The sequence below is a fragment of the Vitis riparia genome, chromosome 4 (genome assembly GCF_004353265.1).
Source record: "Vitis riparia cultivar Riparia Gloire de Montpellier isolate 1030 chromosome 4, EGFV_Vit.rip_1.0, whole genome shotgun sequence".
NCBI classification, from domain to species: Eukaryota; Viridiplantae; Streptophyta; class Magnoliopsida; order Vitales; family Vitaceae; genus Vitis; species Vitis riparia.
In genome coordinates, this window is record NC_048434.1 from 6,987,011 (window position 1) to 7,004,181 (window position 17,171).

General features: G+C 36.3%; 2 protein-coding genes across 2 annotated transcripts; both read right to left on the reverse strand.

The window, feature by feature from the left end:
* Window positions 1-92: 92 nt before the first annotated feature.
* LOC117913706 (phospholipase D Z-like) lies at window positions 93-7,759 on the reverse strand. The gene is made up of 7 exons (XM_034828764.1): window positions 7,353-7,759; window positions 6,390-6,594; window positions 5,094-5,295; window positions 4,165-4,358; window positions 1,823-1,976; window positions 1,270-1,434; window positions 93-781 (listed from the first exon to the last, which is right to left on the reverse strand). Exons 1-7 carry the CDS (start codon window positions 7,522-7,524, stop codon window positions 320-322), a joined length of 1,554 nt encoding a protein of 517 aa, XP_034684655.1. The 5' UTR covers window positions 7,525-7,759; the 3' UTR covers window positions 93-319.
* Window positions 7,760-8,824: 1,065 nt separating this feature from the next.
* Window positions 8,825-16,476, reverse strand: LOC117912684 (BTB/POZ domain-containing protein NPY1). Its single transcript, XM_034827367.1, has 4 exons — window positions 15,582-16,476; window positions 12,165-12,234; window positions 10,264-11,442; window positions 8,825-9,667 (listed from the first exon to the last, which is right to left on the reverse strand). Exons 1-4 carry the CDS (start codon window positions 15,641-15,643, stop codon window positions 9,116-9,118), a joined length of 1,863 nt encoding a protein of 620 aa, XP_034683258.1. The 5' UTR covers window positions 15,644-16,476; the 3' UTR covers window positions 8,825-9,115.
* Between the last annotated feature and the right edge of the window lie 695 nt (window positions 16,477-17,171).

The following is a 17,171-nucleotide window of genomic DNA, read 5'->3' on the forward strand; positions in this document are numbered from 1 at the left end:
TTTTAGAAACAGTTTTTTTTTTAATTTAAAAAAAAAAAAACAAAACAAAAAGGCTCATGAGTAATCATCCATGGTAGGTTGAAGAAAATGAATGAATTCTTCCTGTAAGTGATAACAGGGAGAGAACAAGAGATGCATTGATTTTGCTCATTTACATTAATAAGAAAAGAACAAGTTTATTTTGGCAGTACAAGTTCTCCAAATAAATTAGGGTTTGGAGCTAAAATATGATCAACTCAAAGCTCATTTAACCAGCTCAACAGTGTAAGGTTTGAAGGACCTTCAAACCTTCCACAGGCTTCTAAAAAAAATCCGATACTCATCTGCTTGAATGAAATTGACCTTCCTCCAGAGGTTCAACTGGAACTGCATATGGTGAATTCCAGTCAGCATCAAAGATTTCTTGCAGTTGCGAAACAATGGCAGGGTTATATGTTCCGAAGCTGACACCTGCAGTTGAATAGAAGTAATCCCATACCAGGTTGCTCGTCCCGATGTGAGCTCGAACATCACTGACTGCATATTTGCCATGGTTAACCCTGGTAAAGCCTGGGTAGATGTTTCCTGTACTAGTCCCATTGTGAATGGCAGGCCCTGTCAAGTTGAAGCCCGGCACCTTGTAGTACTTGATCTCAACTTTGCCTGAACATTTGTTGTACTTTGAAGAGTAGCAGAGGACATTGGAGTAGAGGAGAGACTTCAGATACTGATCTGTGTTGTTAATAAAATGAGCCCAATATGCTACTAGAATCTTGACCTTAGCGTGCTTGGAGAAGACAACCTAGTATTCAGAGAGTTTGTTAGAAGTTAGAACATGAAAATAAAGGATTTCGATGGATGCTGCTCATAAATTCAGGGACATGGGCATCAAGACAATAGCAAGTTGTTGATGCTTCTGCTTGAAGTTTCCCTTCCTCATCCTTTTAGACTCCCAACCCTACTGACATATCATATCGACTTCCTAACTTTAAGACTATAATATGCTAGCTATCATGGAAGATTTCCAGATTGACAAACTCTGGGGGTATGAATTATGATCCTTGTTCACATTATAATAAGTGTTTGGGAGGTTGAATGGAAGATCGGTAAATTTTAAGGACCATCACATGTCAACTTTGGCTTGGTCTCAAAGTGGCAATCAAAAATAAAACTTCCATAAGAATGCAAATGGTAGTAGCTGTGCCAATTCTTATACAATGATGGGACTCTAAGAATGAGCCATTATATATGATGTTCAAGAAAATTCACTATGAAGAAATTTCAGGTTACCTCTGATACTGCAGATGAAAGGGATGACCAATAAACTGTTTGTTGCATGTACTGAGATTGACCTAGCCAGTCCATGCTATTAATTCTAACAGTTGCCCCAGTTCCTACAGATTTAATTGTATCCACCCATGCCTGTTCATCGGCCTGGTGCTTGCCAAATGACAACTGCAGACCATAGATTATGTCAGAATAGATAATGCATAAAACATAACACACTTGAAGAAGTACAGAATTTTTTTACTTTCAACATTTTGGGAGTACTTCTGTCGCCCCTTAATGGACATAATTATTTCATTGTTTGAGTTTTTGCTCTCAAACTCAATAATTGTACTTAAAAAGCATGCACAGGATTCTAGGGATTTCAAGAAATGACAACATTTTAGTTTGGTAACTGCCAGCCTTCCACACATGTAACAGTCCTATTCTGAGTAATGAGTTTATTCCATAAATACCATCCAAAAAAAAAATCAACATGCAGATGCAGTGACCACATTCTTGAAATGCATCAGAACACAAACGTTAGCAAAGAAAATCTTAGGGATTGGCCCATTACCTCTGGAGGAGCAAAAGACAGATAGCTAGATTGAGGTTTTGAAGTGGAACAGTTGTGTCCAGGAGTTTGAATTGGTGTTTTAAACATACGAGGGTCTGACAGTGTTGGATACCCGACCACATGGGGAACTGCCACATAACGAGGTAGAGGCGACCTGTCAAAATGTGAATTTATATTGTTAACTGAATCACAAAGCAGCAAAATGTTCTCATGCTCCACTTGCATGCATAATAGACAGTGAAACAAGACAAAATTCGGAATATTTTCCTCTAGGGAATGAACATGATAATTATGATTACAATAAGTATGGAAGCTCAACAAATTCACAAGATATGACAACAAAAAACTTATTTCGGATTTCACTAACCGGAGGCGACCTTCCCTTGGGGATCTTAGGCTTAGGCATGTAAAGATATGTCTTTATGGGTGCCTCCTTTGCATCACCATCTAAGGTTCAGCATTGGGTGGACCGCTGATATTTCATGAAATGCATGATTTGCTGTGGCTAATGAATTCTGATTCTAAATTTGCACAATTTGGCTTGCCTCATGTGATAAACAGAATCAGTTAAGATTCGGAGCATGCATGATTGTCTAATGGTGAAGCTATTTTAAAGGGCATCAGGGTGATAATGATGCAAAACCATATTAGAGTTGAAGTTAAAGATTGTCATACTAACAATGGATTGCATTGGCAAATAATATGAACAACAAAACGAGATGATATCATCTGCTGGTACCAAAAGCTTCCAAGTTCCAAGCTTCCGCTAAATACATTGGTAAAAGCAATATTCAAGATGATCATTGGGCAATCATTAGAAGTGTAAAATGAAAAACTAATACACATTATGGGAGATTTCTGAGAAAAAAAATGAAGTCCCTGACTTTTCCAGTGTCTCAGAGGAAAGCTCTTCATGATATCAAGCTAAAAGTGATCCATTAGTAGGCTCGGGATTTTTGGTTAAATGTACCACAGAGGCACTTATACTGTCATGCCTGAGGGAATGTTTTAAGTGTAACAGAAAAATGTAGATTATATTACAATGAAATTCAGTGCAATAAAAAGTGACTAAACAAACTAAGGTGCATAATCTATTGTCAGAGTTTTCTTTTCTCTCCTTTATTAGGGTTTAGATGGAAAAAAACCAATCAAAACAAGGGCACCATTACATAATCTCAAGGATGATGAATTTATTTAAATGATAACTTACAAAAACCATATCCTACCCTATACCACTTGTAAGGGAGACTCAGCTTTTCTAGCCAGCCTACATAAACGACACTCATTTTGCCTAACTTGAGCGTCCTCTCTAATTAAATACTTCTAATTTGTCGTGCAATTTTAAATGTTTCTTCCTTTCCCACTTCATCTCTCTCACATATTTTTCTTAAGAAGAAAAGTCATCAAATAAACAATGTACAAGCCAAAATTTTATCTTCATAATTTCCTTTTTGTCTTTTTTCTATTTCAACCATTTGATTGCATAAAAGTTGAAATTATTATTTATAACCATAGTTTCAAAAGGCTTTTGAGCTTATGGCTTGAGGTTCATCCCAAATCCTCAAAGTGAGACCCAAAAGAATACCTACAAGCACGAAGGCTTAAGTGACTTGAAGTTCACACCTCAAGGGGTGAGGCTCCTGTTTGACATTCACCTCACACTGTAAAACTTGCTTTACATTCGAAACATCCATCTCATATGCCAGCTAAATTTTATCCCTTCTGAATTGTTGGTCGAATATTAGATTATCTGTAGCTTTGTAGCCTTAAATTCTTAAATATTTGTAAAAGATCATGGCCATAAATTACCAAATATTCTGATGTTAAAGGTCTCAATATTTAACACTAATAATTTATTCATTAAACTTAAATTTGTTTAAAATGATCAAAGTAAAATCAACCACAAATAAGTTTCGTTACTAACCTTGGACTCGTGCTGGACATCCTATTTTAGTTTAACATTTTAAGTTAGCCTAGGGGATACAATGAGAGGAAGGAGAAATTAGATTATTAGTTGCGTTCCCGTGTCCATAACACTACCAGGATCAGACACACATACCCAAGTTCACATGACAATTTTTTTATAATATATTAGTAAACAAGACCAATGTGCATGAGATGCCCAAATGCTGAATCAGTTATTTCCTACAGTGATATTAATCGTAAATTAGGCATAATCTACCAAAAATTTCTTCTTCTATCAACTAGGAAATTTTACTTTCCATATTCAAAATACTGGAATTTGACAGTGCAGTTTGGTCATGTGATCAACGAAAGGTTCAACCTTTTAAAAGTAACAAGATATAATTGAACTTCATTTGAGCATGTGCCTTCTGACATACCTGCACCTCTCTCTGGGAGTAAGAAAATGTGACCAGCAAGGAACTTGTCTATTGATCTGCCACTGTTGATCCCATACTGTTGTTGTGTAAGCTGAAACATTAAGAGAGGCAAGTTTCCATAGATTGTTATAGTAGATCTCAACCTGTCTTGCTATACTTGGGCAATCAACAAGATAAATTCCAACTTCCTTCACCTAAAAACAATTAAAAACCAGAATATTTAGTCATGTAGCTCAACTAATTACCAACAAGGTGAGACAAATAGAGGAAATAATTTGTCATGGCCAAGTTTTATGCATGAATACAATATTGAAAAAGATAATTTAAATGTAGTGGCTGGGGACAGACACAAGGCTATTATATTTCAGTGTCGGGATAACATCAAAGAAACCACTTGTGTGTGTATGTGTGTATGTGTACCTGTTGTTTTAAGATTTAAAGCAAGGGGAGGGGTTTTTTGTTTTTGTCCTTGCGTTTATTATATACTCCATGTGTACGGTGCTACCCCTCCTCTTGGGCGCTTTTAATATATTTTCTATTTTGCCTATCAAAAAAAAAAAATCTGGCATATGGCAATGTTCACCATGGTTTCCCTTTGATAAATATGAGTTTATAGCATTCTTTGTTTGGCAGAGTGGACAGAAAAAGATGCATAAGAAAGTTAATACTTTTCTGCCCAATCCATCCCAGATCTACACGCCACTGAACCTTACCATTAAAATGCATCTTGATTCCTTTAAACCAACAAACTAGGTGGGGAAGTGTTAGGACCTTTAACCCAAGTATGTCAGCTTGATATACATTATTAGCTCATTACCTAATAATTTAAACTTTTAGGTCAATTGATAGCTTAATAGGAAGAAATAAGAGGTGGTCCTCTCTAGTTAGGTGACAATATTGCCATTAAACTACATAATGTTTCAGGGTACCTGCGTGAGAGATTTCCAATCATTGTTTGCAGATCCAATATAGACATCTCGACTGTCTGATATCCAAACTTTAGCATGGACTATGCCTGAACCCCACCATTCTCCAAGCAATAAAGTCACATTCTCCACATTTGGCCTTCCTGATGCAAGGTCAGATGGTTCTTTGGTATAATCAGGATATACTCCTGAGTGCTGTAAAAGCCTAAAATAAATTTAATTCACAAGGTATAGATTGGTTAGTTTAGATTTGTGAACAGAAGAATAATCTCTTTTATAGATGATCGATATAAAACATTACACTGAAGAAAACAAACTTGGTGGTAAAGAATAATAATGGCATCATTCTTATATATTTTTAGAAAAGAGGATAGAGATAAAAATTATTTTGGCAACTTCCATCTCAATAGCCAATAAAGCCATTTACTAAAAAGGGAAGATCAATAAGTGAAATGTAGTAAAATGTAAGGATATACTTAAATCAAGTGAAGATTCAAGAGCACTTGACAATAAGGGTTCTTCTAGACTGAAATGTTCACAAATTTTAATGGGCAAATGTCACCAACCAAGCAACCTAATGGGAACAGTTTTACTTCTTTTAAGCATAAAAGGATTACACTTGAACATGATAAGTAACCACTAACTAGACCAGAAGAAGCATATCTCTGCATCCCACATTTTCACAAGTAAAAACTAACAAGAAATTATGAGCTTGAACATCAGGAAGCCATGTTTACAGAGGGATGCATAAAAACCATTTGTATCTGTTTCTTAGGGTCATCTGCCAACCCTTGATCTGTGCCTTTTCACCCAATCATTATAGTGAATACTTCCAAGACCTGTGCTACACCAATTTGATATCCAAATACCATACACAAGAATTATGAAATTAAAGCATTAAGAAAATGGCATCACAGGAACCAGCAGATGGGAAGTTCTTAAAAGTTAATGTGATATAAACCCATTTGAAAAAAACTGAAGTAGCAGAACTTCTTCATTGTGACTGATGGTGATAATGAAAGTACAATTAGAGCTAAAATTCAGCTTTAGGCCAAAATAATCATTTAATACAGTTAACCCATTCTATGCTTAGTCCAGAGCAAGAGACTCACACAATGGTTCCAACATAAAGGGATAACCCAACCCCATGTTTTGGGTCATAAAACTAATAAAATGATAAAGCATATAAAACTCAACTCAATTCTACGTTTTAATGTAACAAGCTGTAAACATTGAATTCCAAAGGTGCTAGTAATTTTAATCATGGAACCATATTGAATTTAACTGCAAAATGTATACCTGATACTAATATTACGATCAGCAGCATTTTCTAGGGCTCTATAGACATCAAAACCTTCATGAGCACCAAACTTATGCATATCAGCTTTCGAGTATCCATAATCCCCGGAAAGGGGATCATCAGGATGGGCATTTAGTTGCCAGTATTGAGCTATTATATCCAGGCTCAAGGAAGAGTTTCCAGCCAACCACTGGAACACATCAGCTAATCATAGTTTGAATTTGACAAAGAAAGTCACAAAAATTCTAGTCAGTTTAATTGAAAGATAAGGAACAGAAACACTATTTGGTAGCCAAGAAAATTAAGGAAATAAAAGAAAATAAAGCATTTACACTTCATGTTATACACTGTTTTGGTTTCAAAAAATTAGCTCAACTTAAGCGAAATGGTTGTATCAAACTCCAATGAGGCAATTTTGTGCTCTTGTTCCCCGATCAACAATCAATATTAAGATTCAAAGCTCACTTTCATTTCACTTCCCTATATTCCCAGTCTCCAAACATAAAGAAAAGAGGAAATTTAGGAAAAGCAATTCACAGATGTGCCTGCCTTATTTAGTTCATACAAAGAAGTCAAACCTTCCCATTAACTTCTAAGAAACCTAAGGAAAATAGAAGAAAAGAAAATTCTAAACATTTACATTGCATGCTATTATGTTTCAATTTTATGAAACACTCCCTCCTATAGAGCCTAATAATTGTACTAATAAACAATGAAAAACCCAATACCCAAAGTATTCATCTCATTTCCTACACTTTCTCAGCAACCAAACTGATGTAAACCAAAAAAATAAAAGGAATAAAAAATAAAAACCACACAGACACAAACCCCATTTCCTTTAATTGCTGAGCAAACCGAACAGAAGGAAAGAAAAAAGAATGAAATCCTTTCTTTCGCTTTTCCAACTTCCACACATTTTCCCAGTACCCAAACAACAAATATCGAAATAAAAGAAAACTTACCAGTAGAGAGAACGCCAGAGACAGGAGGAAGGTGGGGCATGTGGGTGGGGATTGACTGGACAATCCATGCTTTGCATTGAGAAGACGACTTGGCGTTAACACCAAGAGCTTGGATTACCAACAACACAATGAATACAGATTTTAGGGTTGTGAACTTTCTCATCTTTCTCATGAAACCTCTGCCTGATTTTGCATACGATTATATGGGAATACGGGTGTCTGGTTGAAGATGGAAAGTCAATGACAGACGCCATGATCTTTAGAAATTCAAAAAAATAACAATAGAATATGCTAATAAGCTTACTCTATTCACACTGTTGTCCTCTTTTCCCATATATGAAAATGCCATCATTTTTGTCATTTATTTAGAAATTGTGTATGGTATTGGAACTGAATTGGAAAATGACTGACTTTCCTGAATAAAATTAAATTCTTTCCCCAGATTTTATTCTTAGATTTAAATATGGGTATGGTAGGGGTAGCTATCACTATCATATCTCTGAAAAATAAGTCATCATTTGAAAGTAGACATGAATTTTGAAAGAAGATCATCAACGTGAGTGTTTGTGTTTTTAATTGAAAATCAACGTGAGTGGATGTGTCTTTTTAATTGAAAAATAGTTGTAATTTGGATGGATTGGATCGAGTCAGTTAATTTGGGATGGGTTAACCTGATTCAAATTTAAAAAACCAAATTATTCAACCTTCTCTTTCAAAATTTTGATTAAAGACTTTTTTTCTAAATTTTGATTAAAGTATCAAGTGGTTTGACAAGATCGAATGATTTCATTTATAATATATTTTTTAAAAAAAACTTATCTATATTTATATTAAAATTTAATTATCACATCAAACAAAATTTCAAAATAATAATAAATAAAATAAAATGAATTTTATATATATTTTATGAGAAAAATAATATAATATATATATATATATATAATATGATTTAATTTGATATTTTTACTTAAAATTTTTAAAATAAATATTATTACATAAAATATAAATAATTTTTAAATATTAAATTAAATTTCAATTAGATTTCAATCAAGATTCACCCAAATTGAGTCCAAGTTGAAACAAAAAAAAAAAAAAAAATCTAAACCCAATTCAAATATTAAAAATGAATGTCTAACCCTAAAAAGATTGAATTGGATCCAGTCAACCCACCAGAGAAGAGAAATCTTCATGCTTAGGCTCAAGTCCAAACCCATATGTGAGAGTTCAATTGACCCAAGCATATTATTTAAATACGAATTTAGACAAAGTAAATATCATAAACTTCTTACACATATACCAAAAGAGGTAAAAGGAGTGATAAATGCAGTGTTTTTTTAGACAAAAGATATACCCCAAACCACATTAGAAGTGCATGAGTTGGGTGTAGTCCCACATCAATTAATCTATCTATATATATACCTAAACCCTCAAATAGTGGAAGAGATCAAACTCTGAAGACCATTAGCACCCAATGAAGTAAAGAGGATAGAAAATTCCTACTTGGAATCTATATTAAGACCATAAAGATAATATTACAATGGGAAACACCGGAATCAACAAAAGAAAAGGAGCCCAAAGAAACTGATTACATACTACATTTTTTATGCAGAAAAACCCCCTTCCTGGATGACTTTGCACATCTAAAGATAAAACCCATCATCACCTACAAACCTACAACAAAATCCTACTAATTTTTACACTTCAATACGTGTTCAATACCTGTTTATCTCCTTTGCTTGTTCGGTTCGTGTAAAAAACCTTGTCTAAGAGATGGAATGCCTCCTCTGTCTTGAAGATGAACCGGATGACTTTGTCTCCCCAGGTGCCACTGAAGTTGGGCTCTGGGAACTCCCTGAGGTCTCAGAGCTTCTGTTCTCTCCATGCTTTTTACCCACTGCCCATAACTTGTCAAACATTCTCCTTGATCTAGAAGGCAGCAGCTGCACACCACTTCTGCTGTTTTTGCTACCCTTTTTAGTCAATTTCCCGTTTTTCCGAAATCCCTCATCTTTTATCTTCATTTGATTCATCTGTCTCCTCAGGGATTTGCAACTCTCTGGACCTCGTACTATTGCTGGCTTCTCCCATTCTTCATCCATGTTGGTCATGGCTTGTGAGGTATCACGGGGAATACTGTTAGGGGCTTGAGCCCCAGCAGCTGCTCTAACCTGCTCAAAAAAGAGGACTTGGACTACAACCCGGAGTGGGAGACGATCATTCTGAGCTGCATGCATGGATGCATCCATTGTAAGTTTCTTGACATCCATCAGCCCACAAAGCTTCTTTCTTTCAGCTTTTGTCAAGTTCTGGTGTGCCTGAAATAGATGCAATCCCATCAGAAAGGTCACATTTTAAATCCCCAATGGTTTTTACTGGAGAGCTAAGGCGCTCCAGCACACAGATCATCATTTTCTATGCTAGTGTTCTCTGTGTGTGTGTCTGTGCATGTGTTTTAAGGAGCCATTTTCCTACATTGCAAAGAAATGCAAAATTTGTTACAAATAATCTAATGTGCTATCCACCTCAATTGTCTCAGCACCAAACATCAGGGTCCTGACATAGATGTAAAGTACCTAATTTTTTCACCCCCTCATGTCCAGTTTACCTGGAGCAGTCCCCTCCAGGTAAAGTAAATCCATGTATAAAACAGTTCAAGGATTTGGAAGTGATGATGCATAATTATCCACCAACCCCACATCCAGATCCCACAGCAACAGGGGTTCCAATTTGGTTGGTTACTGAGAATCCAGAAGAAACTATCAAATGGTGGTTTCTAATAATGTGCATAAAAAAGAAATCCAGTATAAGAAACACTTGATGGCATCCTGAAAGAAATATTTTTACGTGTTTTAAGAGCTCAACCAATCAAGCTGAGAAAACAAAATTCGTGAACATGGAATAAAGGGCCTACCTTCAGGTAGATGTCAATAGCCTTGTATAAGCCATCATGAATTGGTCTTGCTGATTCGGGAGTTGACCGTACAATATCATTGAAACTGGAGAGGGTGAGATTTGGATCATGAGCAATTTCAGCAAGATATCCATCCATCAGTTTACCGACTTTTAACAAAGGTCCATGGCCCAGTATAAAATCACTGGTTCCCTTCTCATTCTTCTCAGAAATATCCAAATCCTGGCAACGCTTTTCATGCAACACAAATCTATTCACAATGGACTGCACCAGTTCAACATCGTAAACAGTTGTTTGCGGAGATCGAGCTCGGATCAATAGATCATTGACAGAAGCCTCATCCAACTTCAGACTGATCCTTTTTACCAATTCTTCCCTTTGTGAATCATCTGCTCCAACTAGAATAGCAACTTTCAATAATTTGAGCAAAAAACTGCAAGAACAACCCACACCCTTATCAGATGGCAATAAGCAAATGATTGTTTCCACCAAAGATTTGTTCCTCCTGGTATGATCATCAGAAACCAGGGCGTCAAGGGAATCAGGCAACCATCTAACTGCATAAGTCTTTAGTGCCTCTCCAATCACATTTGCATCCATTCTTCCCTTTGATTTCACAGCAAACATAACTCGTTTATAGAGATCAATCTCCAACTCACAGATATCTTCAACCCACCAATCCTTTGGAACAGACTCGATTCTCTCTTGGAGCTTCATCCCATCCTCAATAATTTTATCTGGCACTGCTAATTTTCGATTGTAAGTGTAAGACCAGCTGATGTTAGCCGGGTCCACGGAAGTTTTAGATGCAATGGAATCTATGCATCTTCCAATCACCTTTAGATCTTCAGACCATGGTATCAGAGATTTGGTCGTTTGAAGAACAATAATAGAATCTTTCCAGCTTCGGAAGACACTGGAGTTCAGAAACACTTCAATTTTGAAAATTAGGTTGCCTCTATCAACATCCTCAGTCATCTCAAGGTACTCAGCTGCGCAACGGGCAGCCACAACATTGTAAGCATTTAGTGTTACAGTCATCCCATAGCAAAATTTGGCGCAAATTTCAAAGGCTTTCGGCCCACCAGGAAAATCAACCAGTCGAATTTCATCAGAATTTTCCTCACTGGCTTTCACTACCAACTTTTGCAGGCGATTGCTCTTGGACAAGAGAGGGAACTGCAAGAATGGATTGAAGCAACAGATCATAAGACAGAGCAAGCCAACTAGTTGGAGAAGTGAAAGATAGTAGTTTTTTAGCTACCCAACAATTGTTCCATTAATGGCAAGGGATTGAAATCAAGTGGTAAAAAAATTCATGAAAACCTCCTATTGTTTGTTGTATGAATAAAAAAGGAACAGCATAACAGTCATTTATTTTCATATAGTACCACTAAATTCACATTATTTTGCTATCAGGCACTTTTGTACTTAACTGTTACAAAATAGGAAAAGATGACCATTTTTCATACCCATATTATCAATTCAGGCCAAATACAGCCACACTGGCATGTTAAAAATAAATAAATAAATGACTAACATAACCCAAACACAAGCAAGCTTCGGTTGATGAGTCCCAACCCACCCTGAGGTCAGGTACAGCTCAGTTTGAGGCTTCACCAACCTAAGCTCAAGCCTAAGCCTGGCCTAACAATTCCAAATAGCTTTTGTTAGGTCATGCATCAAATTAGATTTTAACTGTTAGGCCTGGCTCAGCTATTTTTTAGATGAAAATCAAACTTCCCCTTCCCCAAATAGCTTCCATTAAACTTTACAGAGATCCAAGAAACTTTTTAGATGCCTAAAGTTCAGCATGAGCATGAGGAATATCAAAGTAAAATTACCAGTTACAAACATACAACTTCATTTAACTTTATAAAAGAGTTCACAAACGACTTTACCTTGTGAAGGTAAAACTTGACTCCTCCAACAATTATGATAACATCAGTTGCCAATTCGGATGAAACATACCTGCACAAGTAGACATCCTTTGCTAAGTCCACTTTGAGGACTAGAGAACATTTAACATGTAAGAGAACAGAAAATATATAAAATAGCAGAAGATCGATGGAAGGAAAAATTATAGGGAAAATATAGCAGACAGATATTTGAACTTTATATGGTACCTAGAACCTACTCTACTGAAAAGGTATACATAACAACCAACTGATCTAAATTCTATTCAAAATCGAGTTACATATACCAAATTACAGGGATCTTATAAGTTCATCACAAATACCACAACTACCTCAGCCATTCAATTTATAACATAGCCATTGAGAGGTCTAAAAGGATGAAATTGTTGCATAAAGAATAACATGGCTATATGAAACTTAAACAAAGTCAAAATTTTCCAGATGTGACAATGTTTACCGCAGATAGATAGGTTATAATTTTTTTCTTTTGGAGGTGGTGGGGGGAATACATTTTTTGCCCTATTGGAGATCAAACCTAGAAACTCAGCATCAAGGTCTAAGCATGTCAATATCTTGGTTCCCCCTACAAGTGAAGCATTCAGGCAACTCAACTTCCAAGATTAAAAAAATGCTAAATTGAACCTATGGAAAATGAATACACAAAACACTGGTTATATGACACTATATGGTACAACGAACAGGAATGTTTCAATTGATGATGCTGAATTAACAACCAAATGGTCAAAAACCTTGAGCTTGGAACTCATCCTGAATGCACACAAGGAAAATTGTGTGCACACCATCATAACATAATTAAACATGAACCCACCAGTTGACCACCTAACTAAATCTGTTTCAGCCAGTAATTTCATCATCCAATTTGGAATAGCATACATTTGAAGTGCCACTTTCATCATATAATTAGGCATAGGCCACATAAAAGATATCAAATAACCAAAGACATCCATCCCCCAGTCCCTGATAGGTCAAAATGCAAATATATTAAAAACGCTTGAAAAAGGTGCACCAAATACACATGAAGAATACAAAAAACACCAAAAGGCAAGCAATGGAAATAACCAGGGAGATTATGATGACAATAACCAACTCAACTAGGTGAGTATCAAAACTAACTATACTATGGATGCCCATCAAAAAACAAAAACTAACCATACCAGTAACTCGCTATTTCTCTGAAAAGTCTGATATATATAGTATGATAGCTTGAAGTTTGCACAATTAGCACTTAATTGGAAACAAAAAAATTATTTGATAATAAGATGAAAGGATGTTGTGTTTTGCAAGAGTTTGGTGGCCATGATCATTAAAGAACTTGTCTGTTCTATACAACATTACTGTATTTGACCACCAAAATGGACATAACCAGGACAATCTGGACCACTTATGGCCTTGTGCAGTTATTGAAACATATCATTGGGTGAAATTTTTTATGAAGTTTCAAACAGCATTTCAATATCTACCGTGAACAAAACAAATTTTTTGTTAATATAGCCTCTCTAGATATGGTACTCAAATATAAGGTCCCATGTTGAGTCTCAAAAAGGACACCAAAATAAATGAAAAAATAAATAAATAAAATCTTATCTATCTACCTATAGAGTGTGTTTAGTAATCCAATCAAATGGCCTGGCTAGAGGACCACAAATAGAGTAGTGAATATTATAATACAAAAATAAAATTTTAAGCCGCTTTCTCCAAAGTCTCATAACATGCTAGTTAGTTAATTCTAAACATGCAGAGTGCTGGTTGGTTAGCCAAGACAAATAGGTGGGATTAAGCATGATTGAGCTCTATTGTAGTGGTTGAGCCAGCGCCAAAACCAGAATTGAGAAAGTCCCTGAACAAAAGTGGCTAAACAACATAAAATCGGACAGCATTCAAAAACAATTTGGACACTGTTTGATGAGCAACCGGACAACCTAAAACCTCACCCCACTCAATGTAGATGTCCAAATTTCAAATCACCACTTAGCCCGTTTGCCTAGTGATGTTTTATAAATGTGTTTGTACATGTTAAAGCTTCCTAGACAGCATGCATCTCCACTTGCTCTCATCAATATACAAACCATCCACCAATCCAGCACTGTTTCACCTGACATTTCATTAAGCAACTATACATAGTGAACATGCAGGAGGAAATGACCTATCCATGAAAAAAGGGGGCCCCCCAAACAATACAAGATGAAAACAACCAACTCAACCCAAATGCTCAAAACCATCTAACCTAAAATCGGACAGCATTCAAAAACAATTTGGGCACTGTTTGATGAGCAACCGGACAACCTAAAACCTCACCCCACTCAATGTAGATGTCCAAATTTCAAATCACCACTTAGCCCGTTTGCCTAGTGATGTTTTATAAATGTGTTTGTACATGTTAAAGCTTCCTAGACAGCATGCATCTCCACTTGCTCTCATCAATATACAAACCATCCACCAATCCAGCACTGTTTCACCTGACATTTCATTAAGCAACTATACATAGTGAACATGCAGGAGGAAATGACCTATCCATGAAAAAAGGGGGCCCCCCAAACAATACAAGATGAAAACAACCAACTCAACCCAAATGCTCAAAACCATCTAACCTACAAGCTTACTCGTTTTTCCCCAAGCAGTAAAATATTACACACCATGCCAAATCCAAGTGTCCATGTATAAAAGTTCACCTTTTTTGCCTATTAAAAAACAAAAAACTATAAATTCACCGTTTCTTTGGGGACAGAAGATGCTTATCGGGAGTGGAATAAATGTTCTATTCTACAGGAGGAATCTGGTAACTGCTAGGATTAAAGGCCTTGCCTACCCTACATGACTTTACACATTTGGACCACCAACTCATCCAAATCAAGACAGTTCACTCGCTGGACCACCTCCTGAATGTCCTCACCACCTCATCCCCTCACCCCGCGCATAAAAAAACAACAATATACACATAAACAAACAAACACCCATGTGGTTAATCCATCACCTTTCAAGCCATTCAACCTTTGGATCAACACCTACCAGTATTTCACCACTTCATCCTACATCAAAACATATATTTCTGGATATCTTAAATAATAAACAACCCTTCTAACAAAAAATGACAACAAATAAATATATATATTTGAAAAGGTAACTCATGGAAAGATGCATCTATTCATCACAGTTATATATTAAAAATTTAAGCCTGGTAATCAAGCCGAGGCCAAAATCAATAGAACATTAAATTTAGAGGGGGGAAAGCATCAAAGCAAACTTTACAATACACAAGCTGGAAAGCAAAGCGGGGGGGGGGGGGGGGGGGGGGGGGGAAAGAACGAAACGAACAGAAAAGAGCAAAGCAAGATTCAGTTCGTTTCCATGGAAAATAAAGAACGAAAATGAACCACTTCTCACCTGACAGAATTGCCATCAGCTTGAAAGGCATCAGGCTTCGAACCCAGCTTCATAAACTTCATTTTTCTCCACAAAATAGCCGCTACAGAGTATTAAAATCACAGTATAACCCCTTAATGGAACTACAACAAACAAAGCCTATGTTCACTCTAAATCTACTCGAATGCCCTCAAAACCACACACTTCACAGAGCTCAAAACCAGGAACACTTTATCCCTCTAGAAATTGACAAAAAAAATAATAAATCCAACCCAGATTTGGGACCTTCTCTCCCTATAATCCACCCAAAAGGGATGTTTTGGAAACGCCCTCTCTCTAAAGTCTAAACCCACTATCTCACCAGCCCAAGTAAATACCAGGACACAGGCATAATCTCTGGCTTAGACCCCCCACCAGCGCCTCGGTTTCGAAGCCATTGATTTCAAAGCCTTTATGATGACATTGATGATGCTGCGTTAGAGAGAGAAAGAAAAGAGAAAATTCAGAGACAAAATGCAGAAAAACAAAAAAAAAATGGCGAGACACAGATGGAGACAAGGGGAGCCAGCCCAAAACGCAGCGTTTTGTGGGAGAGAGAGTGAAAATAGCCCAAATACAAATGGCGTTAGAGAGAGAAAGTGAGAGCCTCTGCACTCTCTCTCATCGCCGCCTTTGCTTTAAATCCCCTGATCTGCGAAGATCTCCTAGCCGCGCAAATCTCAAGATGCTTTCTTTCTCCCTCTGTGTGAATACGTGAGTGATGATGATCGGTGGCGTCTGCTGAATTTCTCTCTCTATATCAGAGAAATTGCAGAAAAAGAAGAGAGAGAGAGAGAGAAAGAGGAGATGGGAGTGGGGGAGTAGACTAATGTGGTGGGATGTGGAGCACTGAATCGGAGCTGTGGGTGTGTGTGGAGAGTAGGGGACTGTATAACAGAGTGGCTCAGAGCCTTTTAAGGAGGCTTTATGCCGTTAAGGCACGCCACCCTTTGTTGGACACTTTTGCCCTTCCTCTCTCTCCCTATTCTTCCTCCTGCCCCTTCCCTCCGCGCGTCTCTTTCACTCTCTGGCCCCATGTGTTTCGGGCCTTTTACTGTTTGGAGGTTGAGGAGCAACTCTACACTACCGGTCTGTGACTCACCGTCTGAGAAGAATTTGGTGGGAATCCCAAAATTGGGATATTAAATGACCCTATCTATTTTTTTATAATATTATTATAATAAAATAATTTGAAATTCCAAAAAAAAAATTAATATCTCTTATTATTTTTTAAAAATAATAAAATCTATTAATATACAAATTTAAACTTCTTTTGCGTTATGTTTGGTTGTCAATAGTATTAAAGAAAAAATATATTAAAAATTAAATATAATTAAAATTAATTTAATGAAAATAAATAAATAAAATTTAAAAAAAAATGTGTAAAATAATTTATTGATTTTAAATTTTATTTAAAAAAAAAAAAGGATTTAAAAGGTAGAATTTCAAAATTAGGAGGTTGAATGTGTTTTAAAGGTAAAAGCAGGTAACATTCTAAGAACCCACCCCACTTTTGCAAGGTTTGTTTAAATAAAAGCTAATTATCATAACCAAAAAGGTACACAAGGTTCC